The 25,261-nt window shown below is 45.6% G+C and overlaps 1 protein-coding gene across 8 annotated transcripts; it reads right to left on the bottom strand.

The window, feature by feature from the left end:
• Positions 1–2,688: 2,688 nt before the first annotated feature.
• MACIR (macrophage immunometabolism regulator) lies at positions 2,689–23,590 on the bottom strand. Of its 8 annotated transcripts, XM_089313084.1 has the most exons (4): positions 23,352–23,540; positions 23,060–23,173; positions 14,966–15,055; positions 2,689–5,197 (listed from the first exon to the last, which is right to left on the bottom strand). In XM_089313084.1, the coding sequence occupies exon 4, from the start codon at positions 5,172–5,174 to the stop codon at positions 4,551–4,553; it is 624 nt and encodes a 207-aa protein (XP_089169210.1). In that variant the 5' UTR covers positions 5,175–5,197; positions 14,966–15,055; positions 23,060–23,173; positions 23,352–23,540; the 3' UTR covers positions 2,689–4,550. The 8 variants fall into 8 exon arrangements, with proteins under 8 accessions (XP_089169210.1, XP_051709555.1, XP_089169212.1 ...); XM_051853595.2 differs by lacking the exon at positions 23,060–23,173 and having other exon boundaries at positions 23,352–23,590; XM_089313086.1 differs by lacking the exon at positions 14,966–15,055.
• Between the last annotated feature and the right edge of the window lie 1,671 nt (positions 23,591–25,261).

Raw genomic sequence — 25,261 nt, 5'->3', positions numbered from 1 at the left:
CAACACAAGTGACTTGGCTGAGAACTCAGAAAAATGACTAAGACTTCTCCTTCTCAGATTTCAGTCCCACAGGGCTTAAGCGCCTCTCCCTTATATTGGTATTTATTCTGTGAAACGCTCACCTGCTCTGTGTCTGATGCTACCTTCCCCACCTCTCCCAACAACAGGCCTGTTCTTGAAGGTGAAAACTGTCTCAATCCTTGTGCCCATAGTGCTGCACCTGCTCAGTACATGCACTGACAGCAGTGTGGCTCACCTCCTGCTGTTCTCGTTACTAAACAGGGACCACAGTGATCTACTCAGAAATGTTCAGATCATGGGTTAATTCACACTGCAACCCTTTACAGGAGGTGTGTGATGTAGTGGGCAAACACATTTAATCTCTTGCATAATACCCATCAATTCCTTAGCAGCTGTCTAAAGACTAAGCTAAGAAAGAAAATGAGGCTATAGTTGCATGCTGATGGATTAGTGATGTCTGCCCTGAGCAGAGTTAAGGACCACGGTGGTCACAAACTCAGTGCTTGCCTTCTCAGCTCTAACCACTTGGCTAAAATCTGAATTTCATTGAGTTCAAGAATTTCTAACTGCAGAAGTTCCTTTCCTCAGCTAAAGCATTAGGTCAAGGGTAGAGGATACAAGGTCTTCCAAATACATAATTCCATATGTAATCAATCCTTTCCCATACTCTTCCTGGAGACTAGAGCTGAAGTTCACCATCCTGGACCCAGTGTTTCCTCTTTCCTCTGGCACACAGCAAGAACCCTTCCTCAAGGGCACTCAGAAGGAACTTTCCAAGTGCTGCTAGCTTTTCACAAAAGCGAATGCATCAAGCTCTTCTTTCAAGAAACGACCCCAGCCTAGGATCACTCACGGACTCCACTGAGTGCAGTGGCAATCCTCCACTCCCACACACGCCAAGGTGCCTTTGCTCATCCAGGACTCGGCCATAAATCCGCACGTGGAACACAACCTCAAGATCCAGGCTGCTGACGTTCTGATTTACGTTCAGACTTTGTCTCTGAAACCATTTAATAAAACCTTGCACAAGACTGCTGCGCCACGGCAAGAATACAAACTCAACATCTCCCCTGCCAGGAGTGAGGAAGTGTCCTTGGCGCTCAGATAACTCAAAATAACACATCAGGCCTGTTCCTCTTTTGGTTTGTCTCTAGTCTTCTCAGACACAAAAATCCTGAATTTTTGTCTAACGTAAGATAGCAAAGAAGTCCATTCCATAATCCTCACTGAAGGTTCTGAAGTACCATGAAACACTGGCAGCCACGACTTGTAGCCTTATAATTGCATTTATTATATTTCCAAGGCAATCTTCATCAATTTCCGTTTCCCTAATCAAATTCTATTGTTTAAAAAGGCAATTGTACTTAGCAGTTGCTGCATTCCCTACATCTCGGTAATGGACGACTTTGCTCTCTCTCCTCCGCCATTCTTCTACAACATTTATGCTATTAATAAACTGACAGTCTCTCCTCCTGCTTTCCCATTGAGAACAAACCACTTAGGCCAGGGTCATTTCAAAAGTTCCTTTTAAAAAGCTTCAAGGTTTGTAATAGAATAAAAGCCTTTCCAAAGTATGTGAGAGTAAGAAAATAGGTAAACAGAGGTGTTTTTCTCAAGATTTCAAGAAAAGATTCTTCCTTTTGTGAAAAGCCAATTTGTCTTCCAAGGTTAACTAAGGATCTTTTAAATGCTCCCCAAGCCCCTAATATTGAAGTCATTCAAATTAACATCTCAGGGAAGGAAAAAGACACAGAGACCCACAGATGGACACTGCAGGTCTGAGGGGCAATGGGCAGGACTCAACAGGCCTGGAATGCAGAGGGTCCGGGGCGCTGAGCAGACTGACTGCAGGAGCCCCACTTTCAGAGGAGCAAAAGCTGACATCCCATGGCTATCATATGCATCACCTAAACCTTCAACATACGGCACTTTCCAGCAAATGAAACACCAATTAAAGTCAAACGGCGCACCAGTGTTCAAGGTTGACAAGCACTGCCTAAGAGAACCTCATCATGGAATATTCTGGTCAAAAGCATGCCCTGTTAAATAGGTAATATCAAATGATATAAAAAGAAAAAAAGTTTAAAAATAGAAATCATGTTAAAAGGTTTTTTTCTCCCCTAGCTAAAAGAGATCTAGCCTATTTTTTTTTCTTTTGAAGATGCCCCTATTTATCATAGCAGTGCAATTCCACAGAGTGCACATAAAGACAGACCGAATTCATGAAGGGGCTCTTCAAGCACGTGCTGAAAACCACGGACTTGGTTTTGAAACTTCATTTTCAGAAAACGAAACTTAGAACTGTGTATCTTTACTGATCAGAAAACAGCAAATACGCCCTCTCTCAGACTTTCAACCCATGTTGCCTATCTTTAAGTAAAAATTCAAAACTAAACCAAAGAGCTGCATGTTCCTATTGAGCACAAACACTGTAGGCACGTAGCAGGAACAGGTCTCACAGGTGAAAAGCCACGTCTCCTAGGAGGCTGAACACACAGCACTGCTACGAGCAACCTCTGACCTTGAAATGCCCGGTAAGCATCAAAAGTAAAATGCTTTTTCGCTTTTGTTTCACAATATTAGGGACTTCAAGAAGTGCTTGGGTGCCATTCTTGAACAGTAACCAGCCTTATTTTAAGACCTTATTTAAAGCACCACACAACAATGTGTGTTTACATCACCCTTTTATTTCATAGTTAGAAATAATACAGTTCCACAGGGTAAATCATCAATAAATAATGGTGTTTAATCATTAAACGTAAAAATCCCAACTCTTTGGCATCTGACAGGATTCTATGTCTTGACTGTATAGATAAAGTCAATCTTAGAGATCATTCACCAATACAATATGTTACAAAGGTGCAATTTACTTAAAATATACAATAGCTGAAAACTTGCAGCCCACCAAGAAAGGTAATCAACTCAGTAAGAAGCAGGCCCACCTCCCCAAGGCTCTCTCACATGGTGTGCCCGAGGGGAAGGTGTAAAAAACATTGTTTACGAGTCCCTAGGGTTTTTTTAATCGGTATGCTGCCCTACATGGAGTCTGTCATTCATTCTGGCCCAAGAAAAATCACAATTGTACCAGGAATGATCCATTCATTGATTAAAAGGTGTTCTTATTTTATAAGCAAGATCACTAACACCTAAGAAACTCACAGTCCCCAAAATAAAACTTAAAAGTATGCAAATTTGATGCTGCCAGAAATGCCAATTCGGTAATAAATTGCACCTTCAAGAGTCAAAAGGAAAAAAAAAATAGAAACGTTTACAAAAGGTAAGTTACGTACAGTTTTCCCCCCAAAATATATTCAAGAATAGTTGAGCTGTATTTGTTACCAAAGCCAGGGCTTTATTTCTTTAGCAACAAATTAAACCAGTGCAATTGACATAAATTGTTAAGTAATCCAGGATTAACCCATTAAAACTATAGAAGCGCTTTAGGCTCCTACACTAATCCTAGAAACTGGGGTTTCAATGAGTGCTGTGTGGCACAGGACTAGGACTGGCCTGAGCCCACGCCGGGCGGAATGGCATTACTTCATATTTAGTACAAGCATTCACGAGTCGAAATCATGAGGTCCTCTACTCAAGTTCCATTCACTAACAGGAAATACAGATGCAAACAGGGTTTTGCCTATCATCCACAATTAAAAGAATCCTTTCTGTTTTAAAGTTCCAGATGAATTTTAAATTAGAAAATTAGCACTAAGGAAACTTTTCCAACTGATGACAACTTCGTATTGGAAACTTTCTAGAAAAGCTTCCACTCCTCCGGTTGCAAAATAAATACTTTGTATCCCAAATTTAATGTTATTAAGACACACTTTAATAACGCTATAAAGAAATATTTTACAGCCATAGAGATCAATAACTTTCCATGCGGAAATAAAAAACTCATTGCTCAATAATATTATTGAGGCAAGAGAAGTAAGACTTTGCTCTTAATCTGAAGTGTTAGTTTTTTTTTTTTTTTCAGTGCAAAACCAGTTATAAAATATTTAAACTCAATATTTAAAAATAAAAAGTGGTCCAATTCAGCAATGTTCAAGTTCTAAATTTCGTAAAACAAATCATCACATACATGTTATAGTAAAATACAGAGATTCCGGAAGTACTTGAGTACTTAAGAGAGAGATTTGCAATGAATCATACCAAGTCAGCTACAACCAAGCAGGTAACATTCCCCATCTGAGTGTCAGAATCCTAAAGACGCAATGCACCAAAGCCTTCGTTCCTGGCTCAAAAGCTATACAGACGGTCAACATTCTGTGTTCTTTGCAGCTGCGCGCTCTAAAATAATCCCCCCTCCCAAGGACCTGTGAGTCCACTCCTGCGTTCAAAGTGTGATCCCGACGATTTTTAGGTTCCAGGCACACTTAAGCTGATAGAACCATCTAGAAGGGGAAGTAGGAGCAGAGTACAAGAGTGGGTGTTTACGGTTTTTGTTTTTTTGTTTTGTGTGTGTGTGTTTTCCGTTCTAGCCAAGCGTAGGTCGACCTCAGCGGGCTGAAGTCCGCACCAGCCGTTCATGTGTTATTCCGGGCGAACACGCGGTCCCCTCGCAGGGTCAGGTGCTGAAGCTGGTACTGAAGCACTTCTGTGTCAGCTGGCTCCTTGATGCTCATTTTATCTAGGTTGAGGTAGTCCAGGGATTTGGAGTGAGCCCTCTTACCTTTAAGAAGACAGAGAGGCAGAGGCCCGTGGAGGGCCTTGTAAGGTTCGTAAGGTAAGGATTTAGTGCACTTGTCTCCTGAGCTGGGCATCCGCCTGCGCCGCCGGCCGTTCACGGCCGGGATCTCGTAGGGCTGGTAGTACCGACTCCGGCCTTTGTACACCCGCGAGGAGCGCGCGAGGCCCGCGTCCAGCTGTTTGGAGCGCAGGGAAGGCACGCCTTCCCCCTTGCCCTCCTCGCCCCCCGAGCACTTCTGGGCCAGCTTCAGGAGTTCCTCCCCCGTGGTGAAGCCCACCAGATAGTTGGAGTCCATGTGCAGGATCTGGTAGCCCGACACGGTCCGGCGCATCGGGGAGCAGGGCGTGCTGGAGCAGCGCGGCTTCTCGGCCTCCGCCTTCCCCGGGGAGCTCGCCTCGGCCACGGGCAAGGGCAGGGTGCTCAGGGTACTTCTGGGCTCGCCATTGATATCTACTTCCATTTTAGGCACCAGTCTGTGCGCTCCTACAAGGAAACAGACTCGGATTAGAGAGCGGTAAGGAACAGAACATGGGGCCGGCTGCGACTTTGGCGAGCATGAATGAACACGGTCTGGGGACGACTCACTGATTCCCATGCAAGGGCAGCGATTGGTTCGCAGCAGGCTTGAAAGGACCACCAGCTCTGAGGCTCAAGAACCCCAGGGCAGGCTCGGTGAATGCCCCCAAGACCAGGAAAAGGTCCGGATGGAGTAGAAAATAGAAAACCAGCCACAGCAGTACTTCTCCATTCAACCACGGCAAGCTTGCGCCTCCGTGCGAGGATAAGCAAACCAAACACGGATATCAAGCAAATAAAACTAATCACAGGGCCAGGCCTTGGGGCGCAGCAGGTTAAGTTGCCCCTTGAGACTCCTGCATCGCTGATCAGAGTGCTTGGATCAAGTCCCGCCTCTGCTTCTGACCCAGCGTCTGGCTCACAAGTACCCTGGGAGGCAGCAGACGGTGGCTCCAGGGCCTGGTTTCCTGCCACTCCCCATACTTGGGTTCTCGCCGCCCATGCGGGAGACCAGAGCACAGTTCCTGGCTCCTTCCTTCGGCCTGGCCTCACCTAGCCCCAGCTAATGCAGGCGTTTGGGGAGTGATCAGCAGATGTGAGGTCTCTTTCTGTTTCTCTGCCTTTCAAATACATAATCTTTTAAAAATAAGTAAATCGATTAAAAAAACAAGCAAACTTAAAAGTTATCATATAAATTTGATGAGAGTCCAAGAACTAGATCCTTCCGATGAGTGGACATCCACATCAGCATGTGAGGCGTGCCCACCCCAAACCTACCTACCATGTCAGCCCACTACTCTTCTGCTGGCAATGAAGACAAAAAGAATCCACAAACTATTTCTGACTTTGAAGTCATATTTTCCCATCATTTAATTCAAAACAAGTACCTAGCTCTTCACATCTGCAATTCTTTTTTATTGTGTTTACAAGGCATATGAGAAAATTGATTCCGTTGATCAATTTCTTCAACCAATCCCATTGAGACCTAGAAAATTATTTTTAGGGTATGAAGGAGTCTTCCCCAATGAATTGTTTAAGGGAAACCATTTTGTGGTTTAAAAGGTAATCTTAAATATGTCAATGTTAATTTTTAAGATTAGAAATAAATAAAACATCAAGTGTCATTGTACATGATAATTGATATACCATGATTTGACAGTTGGCTTTGTAACATCACATGACAGTGAAAGACAATTCACAATGAATACTAATACCGCTCCTTACAATGATCACATTACAGAGGCTGGGCAAACCCCGCTGACGGGAAGTGCCACCAATAATGACTAGGTTCCTGGAAAGTGGCAGATAAAAGAAAATACCTAGGGCAACAGCATGAGAATCATTTTTTTTCTACCTGATCTTCCATTGGAACCACCCAGGTGCATCAAAAAGTTTGTGCAAAAATAGAATTGAAACATCAATTTTGGTGCAAAAACACTGACACCCATGCATAGCTTCTTCATAATACGACTTCGGGGAAGCCCCTTGAAGACTGCACAGTTTGAAGTGAGTCCCTCAGGTACTAAACACAGTACCAAGTGCTATAAAGATGAAAAATTTACTGAAAAAGCTTACTCACACAACTCTTCTTAAAAGCCTTGTCCAGGACGGTTTTAAATGTACAAAAAAAAAAAAGTGAAATACTCCAAAGAGTTCCCATGTACCCTACACCCAGCTTCCCCTACTGTAAACATACTGCTAACACCTTATGTTACTGTATTTGGGACAATCTAATTCTTAAGGAATCTTTTTATGAAACAACCATTTCCTAATTGAAACGTTTCCTAGTTTGGATACTCACTTAAATCCAAAGAAATCTAGAAGCAAAAACACAACTCGAACCTCTTGCAGGTCCCACTTTTCCTCCTTTGGAAGACTGTGCGTCCCCAGGTGCCCTCCTGAGCTCACTAGGGCTCACCGCACACACGACCGGAAATAAGCGTTCCTAATAATTCTGGAGATAGAGCAAAAGCCAAAGGGATCCACTGACTTCCTCTGAACCTCAAATTCTTCCCAGTTTTCATTTAGCCGGGAGACCCTAGTTCCCTGACGTTTCTGGATTTGTAGGAATCAGCTTTATCGTATTTTACTGATACAAAAACAAATTTTCATTTGATTGTGAAATTACTGTCTTCATTGATAGGATCAGGATAGGTGACTACCAGCTAATCTGATATGCATAAAATAAAATTTTAAAGGGCCACATGAAGCCCCATCAAATGTTTATCATCAAATGACAAATGAACCCTTTCTTTCTCACTGGCTGGGTAGCTCAAAAGCACAAGAGGACATACCCCAGGCCTCCAACCTACACGACCTGACAGCAGCTTCGGGCAGCAACTGCTTTTGCAATACTGCACCCTTGAGAGACAAGGAGAGGACAGTAAGTGAGGCTGATATCCAGGGCCATGGGGTAAACAGAGGGCACAGGCAGGTGCACCTGGTGCCACTCCCAGAGCCACTGACACTCAAGCAGGCTGTTCTCACAGAGACACTGGGCTAGGTCTCTTGCAGATCTGATGTGGCACGACAGCCCATGGGGTTCTGCCAACCACCTTACTGCATTCTCTTTCGGTATATTATAAACTTCCTAAAAATCCATGAATTCAGACCCTACCGATTCTGAATTTGGTCGTAATCCATACAGAAATTAGCCTGAAACTCATCCCTTTTGCTATAAGGATAAAAACTGTCATGCAAGTTACTAGTCCAGAAACTCACAATAAAGACAAGGGGGCACAGGCTCCAGTGGTCACCAAGGCAGGCATCTAGTCTAACAGACATGAGTTAAGATGCCCACATCCCTCACCAGAACACCTTGGTCTGAGCCTTAGCTCCACTCCTGATTCCAGCTTCCTGATAATGCAGACCCTGGGAGGCAGCAGGTGATGGCTTGAGTAGTCGAGTTCCTGCTACCCACATGGGAGACCTGGACTGGGTTCCTGGCTCCTGCTTCAGCCTGACCCAGCCCTGGCTACTGCAAACACATGACGAGTGACTCAGCCTCTATCAGTTTCCGTGTGTCTGTGTGTGTCTGTACACCTGCTTCTTAAATAAATGCGAAAACAATTTTTGAAAGTTTGTGCCCCCACTAAGCCAATCCTGCTGCACCAAGACAGACCATGAGGAATTCTTAGAATCTCTCAGGGGTAGGAATAAAGTACGGCAGGATGCAAAGTTCAGAGAAAGAGGTAGACATGATGCATTAGGTAGCGAGTAAGTACTTGGAAAATTTTAAAAGTAAAGAAAGGTAAAGACATGTATAAAGTTCAAAATCTGACATGACAGGCAGTAGACACTACTATCACACACATAACCATCATCAGTGCCCGGTAAGTTTCTAGTAACCAAGAATACTTGGCAAATATCACCTGGTAGAACCACTCAAACAAGAGCGTCAGGCAGCTGCCCGGGAGACAATATTTAACTAAGTAGAAGAAATGGATGTGGCCTAAACCAAGCAGTCTATTGTAAGAAAACTACCACATGGTACTGAGGTGGACAACACACTCGCTCAGAGCAGAAAGCACTACTCACCCAGGAAGTTAAAGAAAGACGCATTTCTTCCTTTGACAGCAGTATTTCACCTAGCGATGGGTGCCCATGCAAATTTCTGAGTCAGAGTCTCAGCACACCGGCACATGGGAAGGCTCCTTTGAAATACTACACACACAGCTGCTACCTGCTCACCCTCTGATGTGCAATCTCAAGAGCCAGAAAACAGTTCGCTCTTCCCAGCCATTAAGCAACCGTACTTCTGCTCCGAACAACAAGCAGTGTCCTAAAACCAGGGGCTCCTGGAGGTGACTTCACGCGTCCCTGCCGTGAGCACGGCCAAGGACATCTGCATGCAATAGCGCGAAGAGGGAAAGCAGGACCGTGGCAAACTGCGTGCCCTTTGAAAGAACACCCACTGCGAGGCCCTGGGAAAGCAGCGTGGAGGGTGGGTGTCACCAGTACCCAACATACGCCCATTCTTCATTGTCACGGAAAACACAAACTTTCTATGCAACCGATATCCTGATATTTCCTGACTGGACTTCAATACTATTGCAGGGGCCTGAGAGCTGTTGGGGAATCAGCTTTGTCAAAGATTATTTTCTAAAGGGGCAGAAACTGTTTCGGTACTGCCCCACGAAGGAGGAGGGGTCCGGGTACCCTCAAATGCGGGAATTCTGCCACAAAAGGGATGATGCTGAGGGCAGTTAGAACAGTTTCCAAGTCAACACACCAGGGTACTTCAAAGCTCATGGAAACTGGATGTAAAAGATGAGTATATTTTGGTGCCAAAGAATTTTTCAAACCCACTCATCGTTTTTCATAACATGCATTTCCCATGGACTTTTGGAGGACTCTTCAGATCGGGGTATGTGGGTGTCCATTATTCACCCCCAGAAAATTTTCCGATTAAAAGGCATTATCAGGGAGCTCAGCCATGGTGACTGCAATTAGAGATGCCTTGTGTTGAATCATTCATTCTCCAGGTTGTAACTGAGAAAAAAAAAACTGCTGATGGGCTTGTTACTTTTAATAAGGCCATTTATAAGTCAGCATTCTGTTTCAAAATCTACAATCAATCTTGTTTGGGGGAAGGGGCTTGTGTTTGGCCTCACAGTTGGGACAACAGTGGGACACCCGCATCCCACATCAGCGGGTCTGAGTTCAATGCCCACCTCTGCTCCAGAGTCCAGCTTCCTGCAAACATGGATCCTCACAGACAACAGTTAAACTGGGATTCTGCCATCCCAGTGGGAGCCCTGGATTGGGTTTCCAGCTCCTGGCTTCAGCCCTGGATCAGCCACTGCAGGCATTTGGGGAGTGAATGGGCAAATGGGAGCTCTCTCTGTGTCTGTCTCTCTCCAGTTAATTAACTAATTAATTAAACCATGTATTCAAAAAAAGCATACTGCCAAGATAAAGAATTACAAAGCACCCCCGGAAATATTACTGCCAAGGATGCAATACACGCACTACTTCCAGTTCATCAAAAAGAAAAAACTGTGAATCAAGAAATCAAGTCCAACGCTAACGCCCCCATTCCAGACCACTAAAAATCAGAGATCCAAGAAACCCTTCCTGCTCCCACGAATGCCTTTCATACACAGTTAGCCCAACTCCAAGAGCTCTTCCAGGCCATGTGCACCCTTTATAACCCCCTTTCCCTTGCAGAGAGTTCCTATCTTTTTTCTTTCCCCACTAACTTGGTCCAATAATTGTTGCTACTTTTAAATTGTTATAGAAACCTGGAAAAGCTACACTTGCACACTGAAAGACAGCCAATCCAAACACTGCATAATGATGGCATGTGAAACGCAAATTCACTCTTCAGTGCCTACCAATGTGAGGCACATCTAGAGGGAATCCCAACTTATGTTCCGGTGTAGCTTTCCTTTTCCTGTTCCCTTAGAAATGTGGGAACAATACGTAAGGCACTGCTTGGGACGCCTGCAGCTCACACTGGCTCCTGTCCAGGCTGCTGTGCTTCCAGTCTAGCTTCCTGCTAACTCTCACTCTGGGAAGCAAGAGGTGATGGCTCAAATTGGGCTGCTGGGTCTCTATCATTCACACCTGGACAGATGTCCAGGCTGCTGGCTTTGGCTCTACCCAGCCCTGACTATCATGGGCATCTGAGGAGTGAACCGGTGGACGGAAGAGATCTCTCTGTTTGTCTCTGCTTTTCAAATAAAATGGAAAAAAGATGGAGTGTGTGCTCACTCCTTCCACAGTGAAAACATGTAAGTGCATACATACACACACACACATTTATCCAAGAAAATCCATAAGTAAAAATGTTGAGTCAAAGGATATGAGTTTCTTAAGAATTTTATAGCAACCACCACAGAGCTTTAAATATGCTTTCATTTTTATAAGAATATATTTATGACTTCATAAAACTAAAAATCAATGTGAATCCTTTTAAAAGTTACAAGAGAGTGCTTGTTTCTCCATGATGGCTCATGAAGAGGAACCACCAAAGATGGAAAGCAGATAATGTGCCCAGAGGAAAATGTGCTCCACTTTCCCAAAGGAGATAAAATACATCAAAAGGGCAAGATGTCCTCTCACACTATGTCCCCTTGCAACCCTTACATTTCTCTTATAAAGTAATTTAAAAACTAAATGCAAATTCCCTCATAAAAAGGGGGAGATAACATTTGTATGTATATATATACATATACATGCATATATATATATATACACACACACACACACACACACAGAGTGCATGTTTTAAGCACCAGCTACAACATGCAATACCCCAACATGAGTGGTACGGCTTAGACTACAGCAAGCAGGTGCAAGCCCCAGAACACACACAGAGGAAGCAGGCCTGCCAGGAGCATACCCAGAGACTCCAGCCTGTGTGGACCGTGCACAGCTCTGCCCACTGGCCGTCCCACACCCTCAGCGCCAAGAGCAGTCTTTGGAAAACAGAACCTAGAGGCCTTAACTCCTTAGATCAGCTCTGAAAACAACTAATAAGTTTCACAACTGCTACACAAAGAAATATTTTCTGAGAAATATCACATTTAAGGATTTATTTTAAAGGCAGACTTATTAAAAAAAAAAAAACCTCACCTCTAGTGATCAAAATATGGCTTCATATGCTTTAACTGTTTTTAACAACTTATGGCAATATTATATAAGAGAAAACTGATACAAACAGAATGACCTTAAATACCAGTACATAAAATGTAATCGTGTTAACAGACTTCTTTGCAAGAGGTACCTGAAATGAACCATTCTGAACAAAATTGGGGACTCCTAGAAGTAGTGATATCTAGAATCACCTCCTTTAAAAAAAATGGTTGTTTATTTTTTGTTTTCATCCACCTGAAAGAGCAACAGAGAGATATAAAGAGTAAGGAAGAGGGGGGGTTAGTGAGTGGGGCAGGGGAAGAGAGAGAGAGAGAAAGAGATCGATCCATCTTCTATCCCCTGGTCCACTCCCCAAATGCCCACAATGGCCAGGACTGGGCCACATCAAAGAAGGGGGCCCAGAACTCCCTCTTGGTCTCCCAAGTGACTGGCAAGGGCCCAAGCACTTGCGCCATCACCTGCTGCCTCCCAGGAGCACTAGCAGAAGCTAGAACATAAGTAGTGTAGCCAAGATTCAAACCAGGACACCAATATGGGATGTGGGCACCCCACTGTGCCACAGATACTGTCCCTAGAATCATCTAGTTTTAATGTCGGAACCACCTTAGAGGTCACCTACCTGGAACCTCCACCTCCAGTGATAGAAGACACTGAAAACACGAGGCCATGAAGGCAGAGGCCTGTGTAGTGCCTTGCAGGCAGCCATTGGCCATAGCTACAGCCCAGGTCTCCCAGCTCCTGTCCTGCACTCCAGGACTCCAGTAAGGAGCTCCCAAAGCTGTCCAGACATTGAGTGCATCCAAGAAGCTTCTAGAAACAATGATGTCTATGTCATCCTCCCCCCACCCCCCAGATTGGTGATTTAACTGATCTGGAGTTCAGCCTGAGCTCTGAAATTCATTTTAAAAGATCCCAGGTGATTCTAACTTGCATCCAGGATCCGGAGCGTGTCAGAGAGATCTCCGACAGAATTCACTCCTCAAAGTTCCTGCCTGGTGGGTGGACATAAGTTTTGCTTCCTTACAAGTGCTAACAGCCTATCTCGAAGAACTGCCAATGTGCTGTTTCAAAATCACTGTGGCCTGAAATTCTCTGCTAACCAAACTGGTAAAAACTGGATACGAAATTAAAGTCAGTCTGTGCTCACTGGCAGTCAAGCCTCTATCATCTGCACACACACTTTGGCGTGGTTATTTTAGCTACTTGTGAATGTCTGTCAGGTACACCCACTTTGGCAACTGCTTCTAAAGTTGAAAAAATGTTGGGGCCAGCACTATGAAATAGCAAGGAAAGCCACTGCCTGCAGCACCGGCATCCCATATGGGTACCGGTTCATGTCTGGGCTGCTCCACTATCCAGCTCCCTGCTAATGGCCTGGGAAAGCAGTAGAAGATGGCCAAACCGCTTGGGCCCCTGCACCTGCATGGGAGACCTAGATGAAGCTCTTGGTTCCTGGCTTTGGCTTGGCCAAGTGCTGGCTGTTGTGGCCATCTGGGGAGTGAACCAGCAAATGGAAGATCTCTCTCTCTCTCTTTCTCTCTCTCCCTGGAACTGATTTTCAAAATAAATAGATAAATGTTTAAATATACATATATAATATAAAGTTGAATAAATGCTTATTAAACTATGCAGACATGCCACTCCTAGGCACTTACCCACAAAAATAAAATATATAAGAGGGAAATTTTTTAAATTTATGAAGAATAGAATTGAAAGACAAAGTTAATTTTGTCACAGAAAATTCTGAAATCCACCTATAGTTTCTGATAATGCACTTTTTCCATCACTTTGTGAAGAGTCTTCCTGTGTCCACACAAAGACCTGCCCATGACCGATTGTAACAGCTTCATTCAGCATCACCAAACACTAAACCACGGTGTTCCTCAATGGGGACAAACTTTTGAAACTGTGTAATTTCAGAGTCAGAAGGCATCTTACTGGCCAAACAGCGTATGTTTGATCATCTCCAATGTCAGTTAACTCACTCCCTCTTAAGTAACTCATTTCAGCGCTTAAAGGCCTGCCAGCATGTTGCTTATCTGCTTATAACTCAATGTGTGCCTGTGTACACACAGATGCACAGAGCTGGATAAGTGGACACAGACACACATATAAAGGCAGTTTCTCCCCATACTCCTACTTCCGTGCCTTATTTCAAGTGGGTGAGTTAGCAACCTAGCCTGACTGTTACTTATTCAATATCCTTATCAGAAAGAACTTTGTGCTTACAGTTTTCAACCTTCTTGCTCTTTTCCTCAAACTGGAAATTCTAGTAATGCTTCCACTTTGATAATCTTTTAAATGGCATTTGCATAAATTTGACAGGCTGCATCTCCTTAATGAAACTAAAATGTTTTTCCCTCCTTTGAATCACTACTCAAAGGCTGACTGCTAATTTGAAAATCCCTTATCATAAAATTCGGCTTCTTCCAAAGCCTATGGCCTCTCTGGGTAATTCATAGCAAAGACCTACCAAGATATCAACTACAAAGACGTCCCAAAGCACAGACTCGCCCTAATAATAGGGTTTTGAAAGTCCTGAAGAGCTGTAACACATCACTACTAACATTGTTTCCCCCTTCAAAGACTTGGAACAAGTATCAGCACAGACACACAGCTGACACTCTGAGAATACACAACTACAGGAAGACAACAACATTGCATATTGTTAACAGTTTAAATTCACGGTGTGATAAAGCAAATGCCACGCTTCCAGTGGAAACAGCTACACAACGAAGTGAAGAGGATGCTTCCCTTCAACCACCTGTTAGCCACTCATTATGTGTCACACCAGAAAACAGAAATGTTTAGAAACTATTTTACTAACTTTTAATGTTTCCCCAAATAACAGCAATGGCCTCTAACTACTAGATATTCTCAAATACACTTCAATAAAATCACCTGAATATGGCAGGAATTAAAAAAAAAAAAAAAAAACTTCTCAAAGAATTAAACATCTCAAGTAAAATGTTAGCAAATTGCAACCCACCGCTAAAACTTTTGTAATTGCAGTCTGTATGTGAGCAACAATCCAATGACAGTCCACATTCACCTATTTACGTCAGCCTTAAAACACATCATGGTAATATGCTCCCAGATCTGAATAACAAACAGAAAAAGCAAAACACAACTCACCAGACTAAATCCCCGAAGACGTCACTGTACAATTTCCAAAGAGTCCCCAGGGAATGCAGGCATAATAATTTTTCTGCTCTACTCCAGATACTAAACATGAAATACAAAAATACACCTTTAATTTGACAAGCAACACAACTTATTAAGCAATTATATCAACTGTAACTGCAAAACAGGATGAAGCCAGCAGGAGGTACTCCCACCACCTATCAGCTACCCGAATTAGTTCAGTTAAAGTGATTTTGAACTTGCTCAGCCAAATCAACCTTCACACATTGGATGCACTTGTTTTGCTGTATTCTGCTGCTTACATTCTACATAGACACTAAGAGTAGTTCACTGGGCTAAAGTGGTGGTTTCATCATCCCAGTCCTACCCATGCGTTCCACAGTGTCACAGTACTCTCTTGGCAGGAAACAGCGCAGAGCCCGGGGTCAAGGGAAGGGTTCCATCTCTGGCACTCTGCCTCTTGACCTTGCAAGCACAGCAGTCTTTACAAGGAAGACGGGGGTTCTCTCCACCCTGATACAGCTGTTATGTGGAGCCAGTAAGACAAGGTAGGAATTGTGCTCTGCATGTCGCAGAGTCCTTTACCAGTGGGGAAGGTTACAACTAATCTTTGGAGACCATTCATTGTTAGCACAGCACAGCAACAAGAGAAATCCTTCCTGAAGACTGCCCTAGGCCAGTGATTGGAAGACTCTTAGAAAACGCTGCAGACGGCCTGGGCTGTGACGTAGGGACAGGGAATGCTGTTCTAGTCCCAGCTGCTCCCCCTCCGATCCAGCTCCCTGCTAATGCACCTGGGATAGCAGTGGAGGATGGCCCCAGTGCTTGGGGCCCTGCAACTGTGTGGGGGACCTGGAGGAAGCTCCTGGCTCCTGACTTCTGATTGGCCCAGCTCAGGCCACTGTGTCCCTTTAGGGAGTGAACCAGAGGATGGAAGATTTCTCTCTCTGTTCCTGCAACTCTGCATTTCAAATAAATAAATGTTTTTGCTTTTTTTTTAAAAAAGCGAGCGAAAAAACACTATAAAAAAGAGAGAATTGGGTGTGTACGTGTAGTGCTGTGGTTAAGAGGCCACTTGGGTTCCCATATCCCAGTCCTAGCTTCCTGCCAACATGGGAGGCAGCAGGTGAAAGCTTATATGGCTGAGTCCCTGCTACCCACATGGGAGGCCTGGATTGAGTCCTTGGTTCCTGGTTTTAGGCATTTGGGGAGTGAACCAGCGAAGAGGAGCTCACTTGTTCTCTCATCTTTCCAATGAATAAAAATTTTTAAAAATTGAAATTTAAAAAAAGAGAATGACTCACAAAAACACCTCTTCGCTCCTTCATGACGATAACCCTGCCCAGGGTTTCCAGCATCCCCTGTGTGGCCTCCCTTTGACCTGGGGAGTTTCTATGTACCAGTCTCGCTTTCTCTCTGCCTCCCCGGTTCACTGAGTGCCTCTGCCCAGACCAAAAAATTTCCCACAGTCCTTTGCACCTGTAAGGATCTCTTCGGCTGCTGGTGTTCTGATGTTGTGTTCAGCTCAGAAGGGAGGGACTCAGTGGAACCCCAGGGGATTTGATTTAGCCACACAGGTGCCCAGAGGCTGAGAGGTGGCAACAGCACTGAACATGGCGCTCCCAAGCAGAGACAAACAGCAAGGGACCAGCAAGGAGTCGATCACTTCGCCGCCCTTTCTGCCAGTATACAACAGCTTGATCCAAAGGCAACAGATCATTACCCTGCGAAAGGTACTGGCTTCCTCAGCTGCAGACACTGGAAGGAACTAACACAGTAAGAGCTGTCTTTCCTAAAAATCAGCATTTGCATCTGCCTTGGAATTTCTTTAATAGTTTTTACTACTTATGTGGATACCAGACGCTCTCTGTCACTGTCTTTGCCACTGACGCTGTATTTCCAAATTGGGTAAGCAAGAAACCTGGATAATTAAGACTTGGCTCGAGCACACCAATAAAGCCTCTGGTTTTCACATAAAGTAAACTGTAAAACCTAATCTTAATTTTTTTTTAATTTGGCTACCAGGAAGAATTTCCTCAATACCGCTGTTATAAAGTTCATACTGATTTCTTCAGTTAATGGATTTTTAATGGAAGGGAATTTTAAAAACTAATGTTTTTAAGCATCTTTTCTATGCTAAAAGCTATGCACAGTTTATTTCACTTAATCTTAACTACTCCACAAGGAGAATATAATCCTCCCTCTTTTAAAGTATTCAATTGAATAATACTTAGTTGACCCAGTGCTGGAATCAGAGACCCAACTGGTGTGACTCCCAAGACCACTCATTTGTCCTCTTGTTGTTTTTTTTTTTTAAGATTTATTTATTTATTTACTTACTTGATAGGCAGAGTGACAGAGACAGAGTGAGCGGGAGCAGGGCGAGAGACAGTCATCTTCCACCTGTTGGTTCACTCCCTAAATGGCCACAACAGCCAAGGCTGGTACAGGCCAAAGCCAGGAGCCTGAAACGCCATCTGGTCTCCCACATGGACAACAGGAACCCAAGTACTTGAGCCAGCGCCTGCTGCCTTCCCAGGGGCACATTAGCAAAGAGCTAGATTAGCGAGTCACCAGTACTCCAACAAGGGATGTCGAGTGGGGCTGAACCTGCCCCACTCACCTGGTTTTATACCTGTGTGGCCTCTGCTCAGTGGTGAACCTCTGTGGACAGCCTCTCACACAACGATCATGTTCCTGGAAAATGGACATCAATTTCTACAAATCAAACCCTACCTTAAAGGTTCAGGGAGGCACTTTAAAAGTTTTACAGCTCATTTATGGAATGCTTGGGGGGAAGACGTGCTTACTAGCTGTGGTCTTCCTACTTGTTACTTGTTGAATATTATGGTTAGTGATAAATTAAACCTGTGAAGACAGAGTGGATTAAAAATACGTCTTTGCAAAAACTGATGAAGAGAAGGGGGGGGGGGGAGACTGAGGAAAGTGTGGTTGTCTTCTCAGAACTGTGACTGTAGAATGGGTGAAATCTGCTCTCTTTACATTATTTCCAGCTTGATTTTAAGGTACACAGTACAAAATCCTTTTATATCATCAACTTGTCCTCTTAAGAGCTTAGTTTTCTTTTTAAAAGAAATCATAAATTATAATGCAGGAAAAAAAAAGTGTATCAACCAATTCTTGCCGGTTATACACTTCAGTGCCCAATGCAGCTATGTATATCACGTTATTTTCCAGGGCTACATCTACCACAAAGTGAAGCAGATTTCACTTTATATTTTTAGAAATGTACACTGAAAATCGGATAGAAGAAACTTTGCATGTCTTAAGTATTGGTTTTAAAAAGGCTTACATCTCATTCCAGCTTTCATATAACATGTCTTGTGCATTTTGGTGAGAAATAATTCGTAAGTTTTTAAATGCATTGGAAAAATATTTATACTTTCATTTTTTCAACACCCAAGGAAAGAAATCAACTGAAAACCTCATCTGGATCTGAAACGCTGGGAACCTTAATGAAATCACCCAGCCTGGGCCTGTGATGTGGAAGTCTAGGAAAAGGTTGGTAATTGCATAGTAAACAAAGTGTAGTAACTGATTATCCCTGTTATGTCAGTGCCATGCCAAAAATAGAACGCAGCCACACAGGCCAAGGGAGCAACACCAGGGAAACCCGAGGGCCAGAGCTCCGTTCCTCCTCTTTTCCACGCATTCCTGACATGACTTACAGTTTGGTGTGTAGGCGAGTGCTATCCCTGTATGTGTGCTAAGAAAGGGAGGATGATAAAAGATGGGGGAAAAGATAAAATTAAAAGAACAAGGCAAGAAACTGGTACAGAATATACCTTCCTTAAGAATTAGCTCCGGGGCAGGTGTTTAGTGTAGTGGTTGGGATGCCACTGGGGGTCAGTGCTGTGGTACAACAGGTGGTTAACCCGCCTCCTGCAACACTGGCATCCCACATGAGTGCTGCTTCAAGTCCTGGCTGCTCCACTTCTGGGCCTGTTAATCCTCCTGGGAAAGCAGCAGAAGAAGGCACAAGTCCTTGGGGCCCTGACACACAGGTGGGAGACCTGGCTGGAGTTCCAGGGTCCTGGCTTTGACCTGGCTTTGACCTGGCCCAGTCCTAGCCATTGTGGGCATCTGGGGAGTGGTCCAGCAGATAGATGTCTCTCTCTCTCTCTCTCTCTGTAACTCTGCCTTTCAAATAATAAATAAATCTTTTAAAAAACGCCATTTGTGACACCTGTATCCATACATCTATACAGGAGCACACGGGTTTGTGTCCCAGAGTCCTGGGTCCACTTCAAGATTCCTGCTAATACACACTAGGGGAGTCAGCAAGTGATGGACGGCTCAAGTGGCCAGTCCCTGCCACCCACATGCAGACCTAGATTAAGTTCCTGGCTCCTGGCTCCCTGCTTTGGCCTGGCCCAGCCTTGTCTGCTGTAAGCATCTGAGGAGTGAACCAGCACATGGGAGACTTGTCTGTCTCTATCTCTCTGCCCTTCAAGTAAATAAAATGTTAAAAAAAAAAAAAAAAAGAATTACCTATGAAAGAATGAATTACAAAATTACTGTAAGAGTTTTATCCTTGTATCAACAAAACTATTTTAATATAAAAGTCCCCAAAAACTATACTTTTCAAATAACTATACACACTTGCATACTACTGTAAAAATCTATAGCCTTGTGATTTGTTTTGAACATGAAGGCTTAGAAGGGCAGCAATGGCTCTCCTCTGCCAACAGTCACCAAGTAGGGGAGGAGCCACATGAAAGGTTCAGAAGCTATACACCTGTTACCTAGAAACACAGACTGAAGACGACAGAGCAAATGTGATAGAACATAACACTTCCAGCTATGAGAAGCCGCCACGAACAGCAAGTCCTGGGATGTCACAGAAAGTCCTGTGAAAACAGGACAAATTAAGCACAACCAAGAGCTCCCCACAGACCTCTGGACAGGGAAGTGAGGGGTGCCTGAGCCAAAAAACACTCAGCAATCAGCTACAAATGAAGCTTCCGCAGATAGCAAAGTTTGCAAACCCCAGCTAGCAAGTGTGTCAAATTTCTCAGGCAAGGTGACAGATACTATCATAGGCCCAGAAGAACATCCTTCAGCTGTGGGGTCACCATGTCTGGTCCAGGTCCATTCCCCATATTTACTTACAGCCATCTCTCCAAAGGGTCGCAAATATATTGTGTGGCCATTATGTTATCTACTCAAAAGTATAAAGGCAATCGACTTTTTAAAAAGAAACACCCTTTGGTCTGCATAGTGGCTTTGCACACAGATGTGAGGAATTTGTCTGTGAGTGAATCATTCAACCACTCAGTTATTCATGTCCCCACTGAGAAGTTCAACAATATTTCTTGGCGCAAATATAAAGAGTAAAGAATACAGTCTGAGACCAGGCGCAAGACAGAGCCACGGAAATACGTAAATCTAATACATACAACAGTAAATTTGAGTGGCACCAGGAACCCGGAAAAGGGAGGGTTTGCCCCAAAAGATAAAAAAGATCCACATGGACATCTTCAGTACCACACAAAACCTCTCTCCCCAAAAAGCTATAAATCTCAGGCTTCAGCACAGATCCACTAACAAAATCCCAAGTAAAAATTTAACATCCCTTACAACTCCTACTGTTATAAATACAAAGGTCCAGCACGCCCTTCTGAATTTTGGTAAATAAATCCTACTGATCATTAAAGATGCTCTTCTGGAAAGCACTATAAATTTTAGGCAAAGAAATCAGTAGACTACAAGAACAAGTTCGAATTCTAGCTTCTAAAACATGAAAGAAAAAGAAACAGGTAGCATTTCTCAAAGTGACTAAGAATGGACCAATGATGGAAAAGCACTTGGAAAAAATTCCATTCATACCAGTGAAAGTATTTTGCAATCACCAGCCTTACTCTCTACTCTGAAAACAAGTGTAAGAGAAATGGATCAAAACAGTTCTCAAATAACAGAACACTGAGCAGAAATGAAATGATTTACCTGTCCAAGCACAACTCACAGTGCAAAAATGCTTAGCTGTACTTACACCCTCACCTGCAAGGTTCCTGTTAAATAATCTTACTTTATTGTTTGTCACTTGTAAAAAACAAAATTATCAAAGGTTTCGAGCCACTGCTAAGTAGGGAGTGACTCTTCTAAAACCATCCTTGACCTCACAAACAGATCATTAACTTCACCAACGTGGGAAGACATCGCCATAATTGGTTCAGTAAGACAAAAATGTGTTTCTAGTATTAGTTCTTTGAATAGCAACCCCCTTAAAAATCGCAGCATTCATTTCCTTTCCATTTCTGCTAGTAAAAATTAAACCCGGGTTACTAATAGCTTCGGGTGAAGTCATCCTTCTACTTTTAGAAAAATACTCAGTGTCACTGCAGATGGGATTGACGGTAACTGTCTACACACAGTCTTCACAAGAAATCTGCCTCTTAGGAAGCATGGTCAAAGCAGGGCAGGTGTACCAGGTGGGACTGGCTAGCCCTCCAAGCAAAAACTTAAAACCAGATTTTCGTTTTCACAGCCTGGTGACAAAATTAAAGTTCTCTTTGGGAGAAATGAGCGACACCCCTGTCCCACTCCCCCTTCCAACTACAAATTAGCAAAGAAATTTTAAATCATGTATGTCAAGTTCTATTATTCCTAGTGTACTAAGAATTCTGAGTGAATATTAAAATAGCTCTCTGAAATACAGAGAAAAATAAGCAAATTCTTTGACTGTTTTCTAAGGTCACTAAGTATCTTATATTCCAGAATAGTAACTACTACAAAGTCTCATTTGTAATTAAATAAGCTACAATATTGGCAAAAGCATACTCCCTACATCAGTTCTTATCAAATTAAGAGGACCCTAAGCTGATCACCTCTTACATTTCATCCTGTCCATTTTGTTTCTAACCCACACAGTTACATAATAAAGGATATTGAGAAATCTGTGATTAAATATAAAAGTTTAAGCATCAATCGTAGCTCTGAACGAACACAGTAGTAACAGATTCTGCAATAATAACCAGTACCGTATTTTGAAATGTCTGGGAAAACAAAACTTTGGCGCGGGGTCATTACTATCTCCGAGGCAAGCGTGCATCCAGTTCCACAGGGTTAGAAGACAAAGCAAATACAACCCTTGGTTGTAAGGCGGCTCTTCGAGAAAAACCACGTAAAATAAAACGTCTGGGAGGGTATGCTGGGAGGCAAGCCCTTGGTAAGACGCTCCTGTTCCAGTCTCCCTGATTATTACAAAGTTCCTGGCGCCACTGTTACCTGCGCACCACGCCGCCCGCACGCACGCACCCGAATCTTCGCTCCACACAAAATCCCAGCCCACCCGTGTGCAGACTGGCGTGGGTGGGGAAGCAGGGAGTCCCCAACGGACGTGGAACACTTGCAAGGGGAAAAGGACGGGGCCATCACCGCCCGCCTGCGCGTCCCCACCGCCTTCCTGGCAGATTCGCAGATTCCACCACTAGAGAGAGTTTGGCAGCTTCACAATGGGGCCGCGCTGCCCAAGGTCCGCCCGCCGCCCGCCCGGAAACCCCTTCCCTCCGCTTCCCACCCGCCCCGAAGTCCAGCCGCGACAGGTGGGGCGAGGGCGGGGATGCCCCCCACGACATCTGCTGCTTTCCATTCCGGCCAGCAGCCGGGCCCCGCACCGCACGCGGCCCCGGCCGCGGCCCGGCCGACGCGGGCGGCCTCGCCCCCAGGTGGCAGCGCGGGCGAGGACGGCCGCCGAGATAAGGCCCCGCGGGCTCGCCCCGAGACGCTATCTGGCTGGGGCAGTCGCACCCTGCGCGCGGCCGGGCACGCAGCCAGGGGCGCAGCAGGCCGGGGAAGCAGCCCAGTCCCCCGAGGGGTGCCAGGCCCGCCGCCCCGCGGTGCGGGCACTGCAGCTGAGGGAGCCCGCGGCGCTGCACAGCGGCACAGGCGCTCCGGGTCGCCGAGCCCGCACCTCCCGGGCGAGCGCACGCCGCGCGCACACGGGGGCGCACACCCCCGCACACTCACTCACACGCGCTCTGCACACTCACGGCGTCTCGGGCCCCACCCCTGTGCCAGGAGCCGCGGGCTCCCCGCACCCCGCGCGGGCCCCACCCAGCTCACCAGTCCTCAGCTTCCCGCTCGGGTGCCCGGGCACCGGCCCGCCGAGGCCGTGGGGGACGCTGCAGCCGCCCCGCAGCCACCCATCCCGGGGATCTCCGGCACTGCGCGCCTGGCCTGGACACGAGGCAGGGAGGAAGGGGCGGCGCCGTGACTGGGGCTGGCACCGGGGATCGGAGGCAGGGGGCAGCCCCCTCCCCACCCTACCCCTCTCCCCCCCCCGCCCAGCCATCCCTACCACCTTTTCTGCGGCACAAAAGGTTGCAGGCGGAAACGCCGTGCCCGTGCAACCTACCAGTGGCCCAGAGCTCCGCCGCCTCCGCCGAGCCCGGGGCCGCGGGCCGGGAGACGAGGGCGGGAGAGGCGCAGGGCTGCAGCGCCGAGATCCGGGCGGAGGCCGCCAGCCGAGCCAGCCGGGTACCCTGTCGGCTCCCACCGCGCTCGGCGCCAGCTACCGCCCCGCGTAGTCCCCGCCTCCTCCTCCACCTCCTCCACCTCCTCCTCCTCCTCCTCCTCCGCCCGCCTTCCCGCCTCCTCCCTCTGGCTGCAGAGCCGCAGCCCGTCAGCTCTGAGCCCGCCTCCCGCTTCGCGCTCCGACACCCGGGGGAAGGGCGGGCGCGAGGAAGGCGCTGGAGAAACGGGCGTGGGGTGGGGGGGGTGCGATCGCCGAGTACGGTGGGCAGGGGGCGGCGCGGCACCCTCGCCCCAGGCCGAGCCCTGCGCCCCCACCAGAGAACTCGCAGGCCTGGGAGCGCTCCAGCGTCCCCGGTGACGGTGTGCTGGGGTTTGCGATTGGTTAAGTCTCTGCTGAAAGGGCGCTCTGCGCCGAGAAGTGGAGAAATTACAATGTGCAGGGTCAGGCTTAGAGAGCGACCGAATGTCCGGAGAATGTGTGCGGGGTAGCGGGCGGGAGCAGGCTTCACATGCGGGTCCTGATTGGATTCACTATTTTTCGATCAGCAGAGACTTGATCTTTTCCATCCTGGTAAGAAATGATGTCCCTTGACAAGGTTTGCTTTTCTCACTTCACGTGCATGCACTCTGCCAAATGGGTTCTGCTTAGCGAGAAGATAGTGGCTGACATTAATTTAACTCTGTTTATGCACAGCTGATAATTTCGCCTCTCAACAATTCCAAGAGGAAGTAACTTAGGCACCGCATTTTAAAGATGCAGAAAGTTTCAATACCATCAGCGAGGTCATGTACCCAGTAGGCGGCTGAGCTGGGTGTAGTACCCCAGGATTGTTTTACAGATGTTGGAAATGCTACGGGTCCAAAGCCAGCGAGTTGTGCTTTGTTTTGTTTTTAAAAAGTGTTTTATCCGAACATAAAACACAAAAATTTGGTGTGGATAAATACAATTTAAACAAGTCTTGAATTAAACTTACTTCAGAATCATCATCTGTCCCTTTAAATATAAAGACAAATAAATAGGAAGGCATTTCAAAACATTTGCAGAAAATAGAATTAAAAGATTAAGTTTCTTTTGGCGCTAGAAAAATCTGAAATAAATGTGAATGCGGGGACCTCTAAAAGTTTATGGAATTTTTTTACACCAAACTAAACATCTTTTAATTTCATTTTTCCCCAAACTTTGTTTTAAGATGTTTGCTTGGAAAGCAGAATGGCAACGGGAACAAGAGAGAGAGAGAGAGATCTTCTATCTGTTGGTTCAGTTCCTAAATGGTCACAATAACTCATGCTAGGCCAGGCTGAAGCAGGAACATGGAACTCCATCCAGGTCTCCCAAGTGGATGACGGAGTCCCAAGTACTTGGTCCATCATTGTTGCCTTCCCAGGCGCATTAGTAGGAAGCTGGATTGGAAGCAGAGTGGCCAGGACCCCAACTGGTAATCCCATATGGGATGCAGTTGTCCCAAGCGATGCCCAAAGTGTCCCACAATGGCTGCCCCCCACAGACTTTTCGAAGTACCCTCTTATCAACAGCCCTTCTTCATCACGTGACTTTTGGGGCTCCCAAGCTGACAGTACTTTCATTGTTCTCCAACAATTCTAGGAAATGTCAATTAACTTTCTTGCAACACAGCTGTATAGCAGACCTTTGCAAGCACAGTGGGTGCTGGATGGACCTCTTCTTTGCCTGAGTGAGTAGCTTAGGAGAACACACTGGGAGCTAGTTCAGGCTGTGATCTCCTTGACACAGGAGTGGATTGTTCTGATGGTGTCCTTCTCATAAAAACCACC

This window comes from Oryctolagus cuniculus, chromosome 14 (assembly GCF_051225735.1).
Source record: "Oryctolagus cuniculus isolate XC-2025 breed Fujian yellow rabbit chromosome 14, ASM5122573v1, whole genome shotgun sequence".
Classification (NCBI taxonomy): domain Eukaryota; kingdom Metazoa; phylum Chordata; class Mammalia; order Lagomorpha; family Leporidae; genus Oryctolagus; species Oryctolagus cuniculus.
This window is presented reverse-complemented; position numbering and strand designations above follow the sequence as displayed.

Excerpts from the sequence above, each read along its gene's own strand:
- MACIR (XM_051853595.2), bottom strand. The coding sequence starts at position 5,174 with ATGGAAGTAGATATCAATGGCGAGCCCAGAAGTACCCTGAGCACCCTG.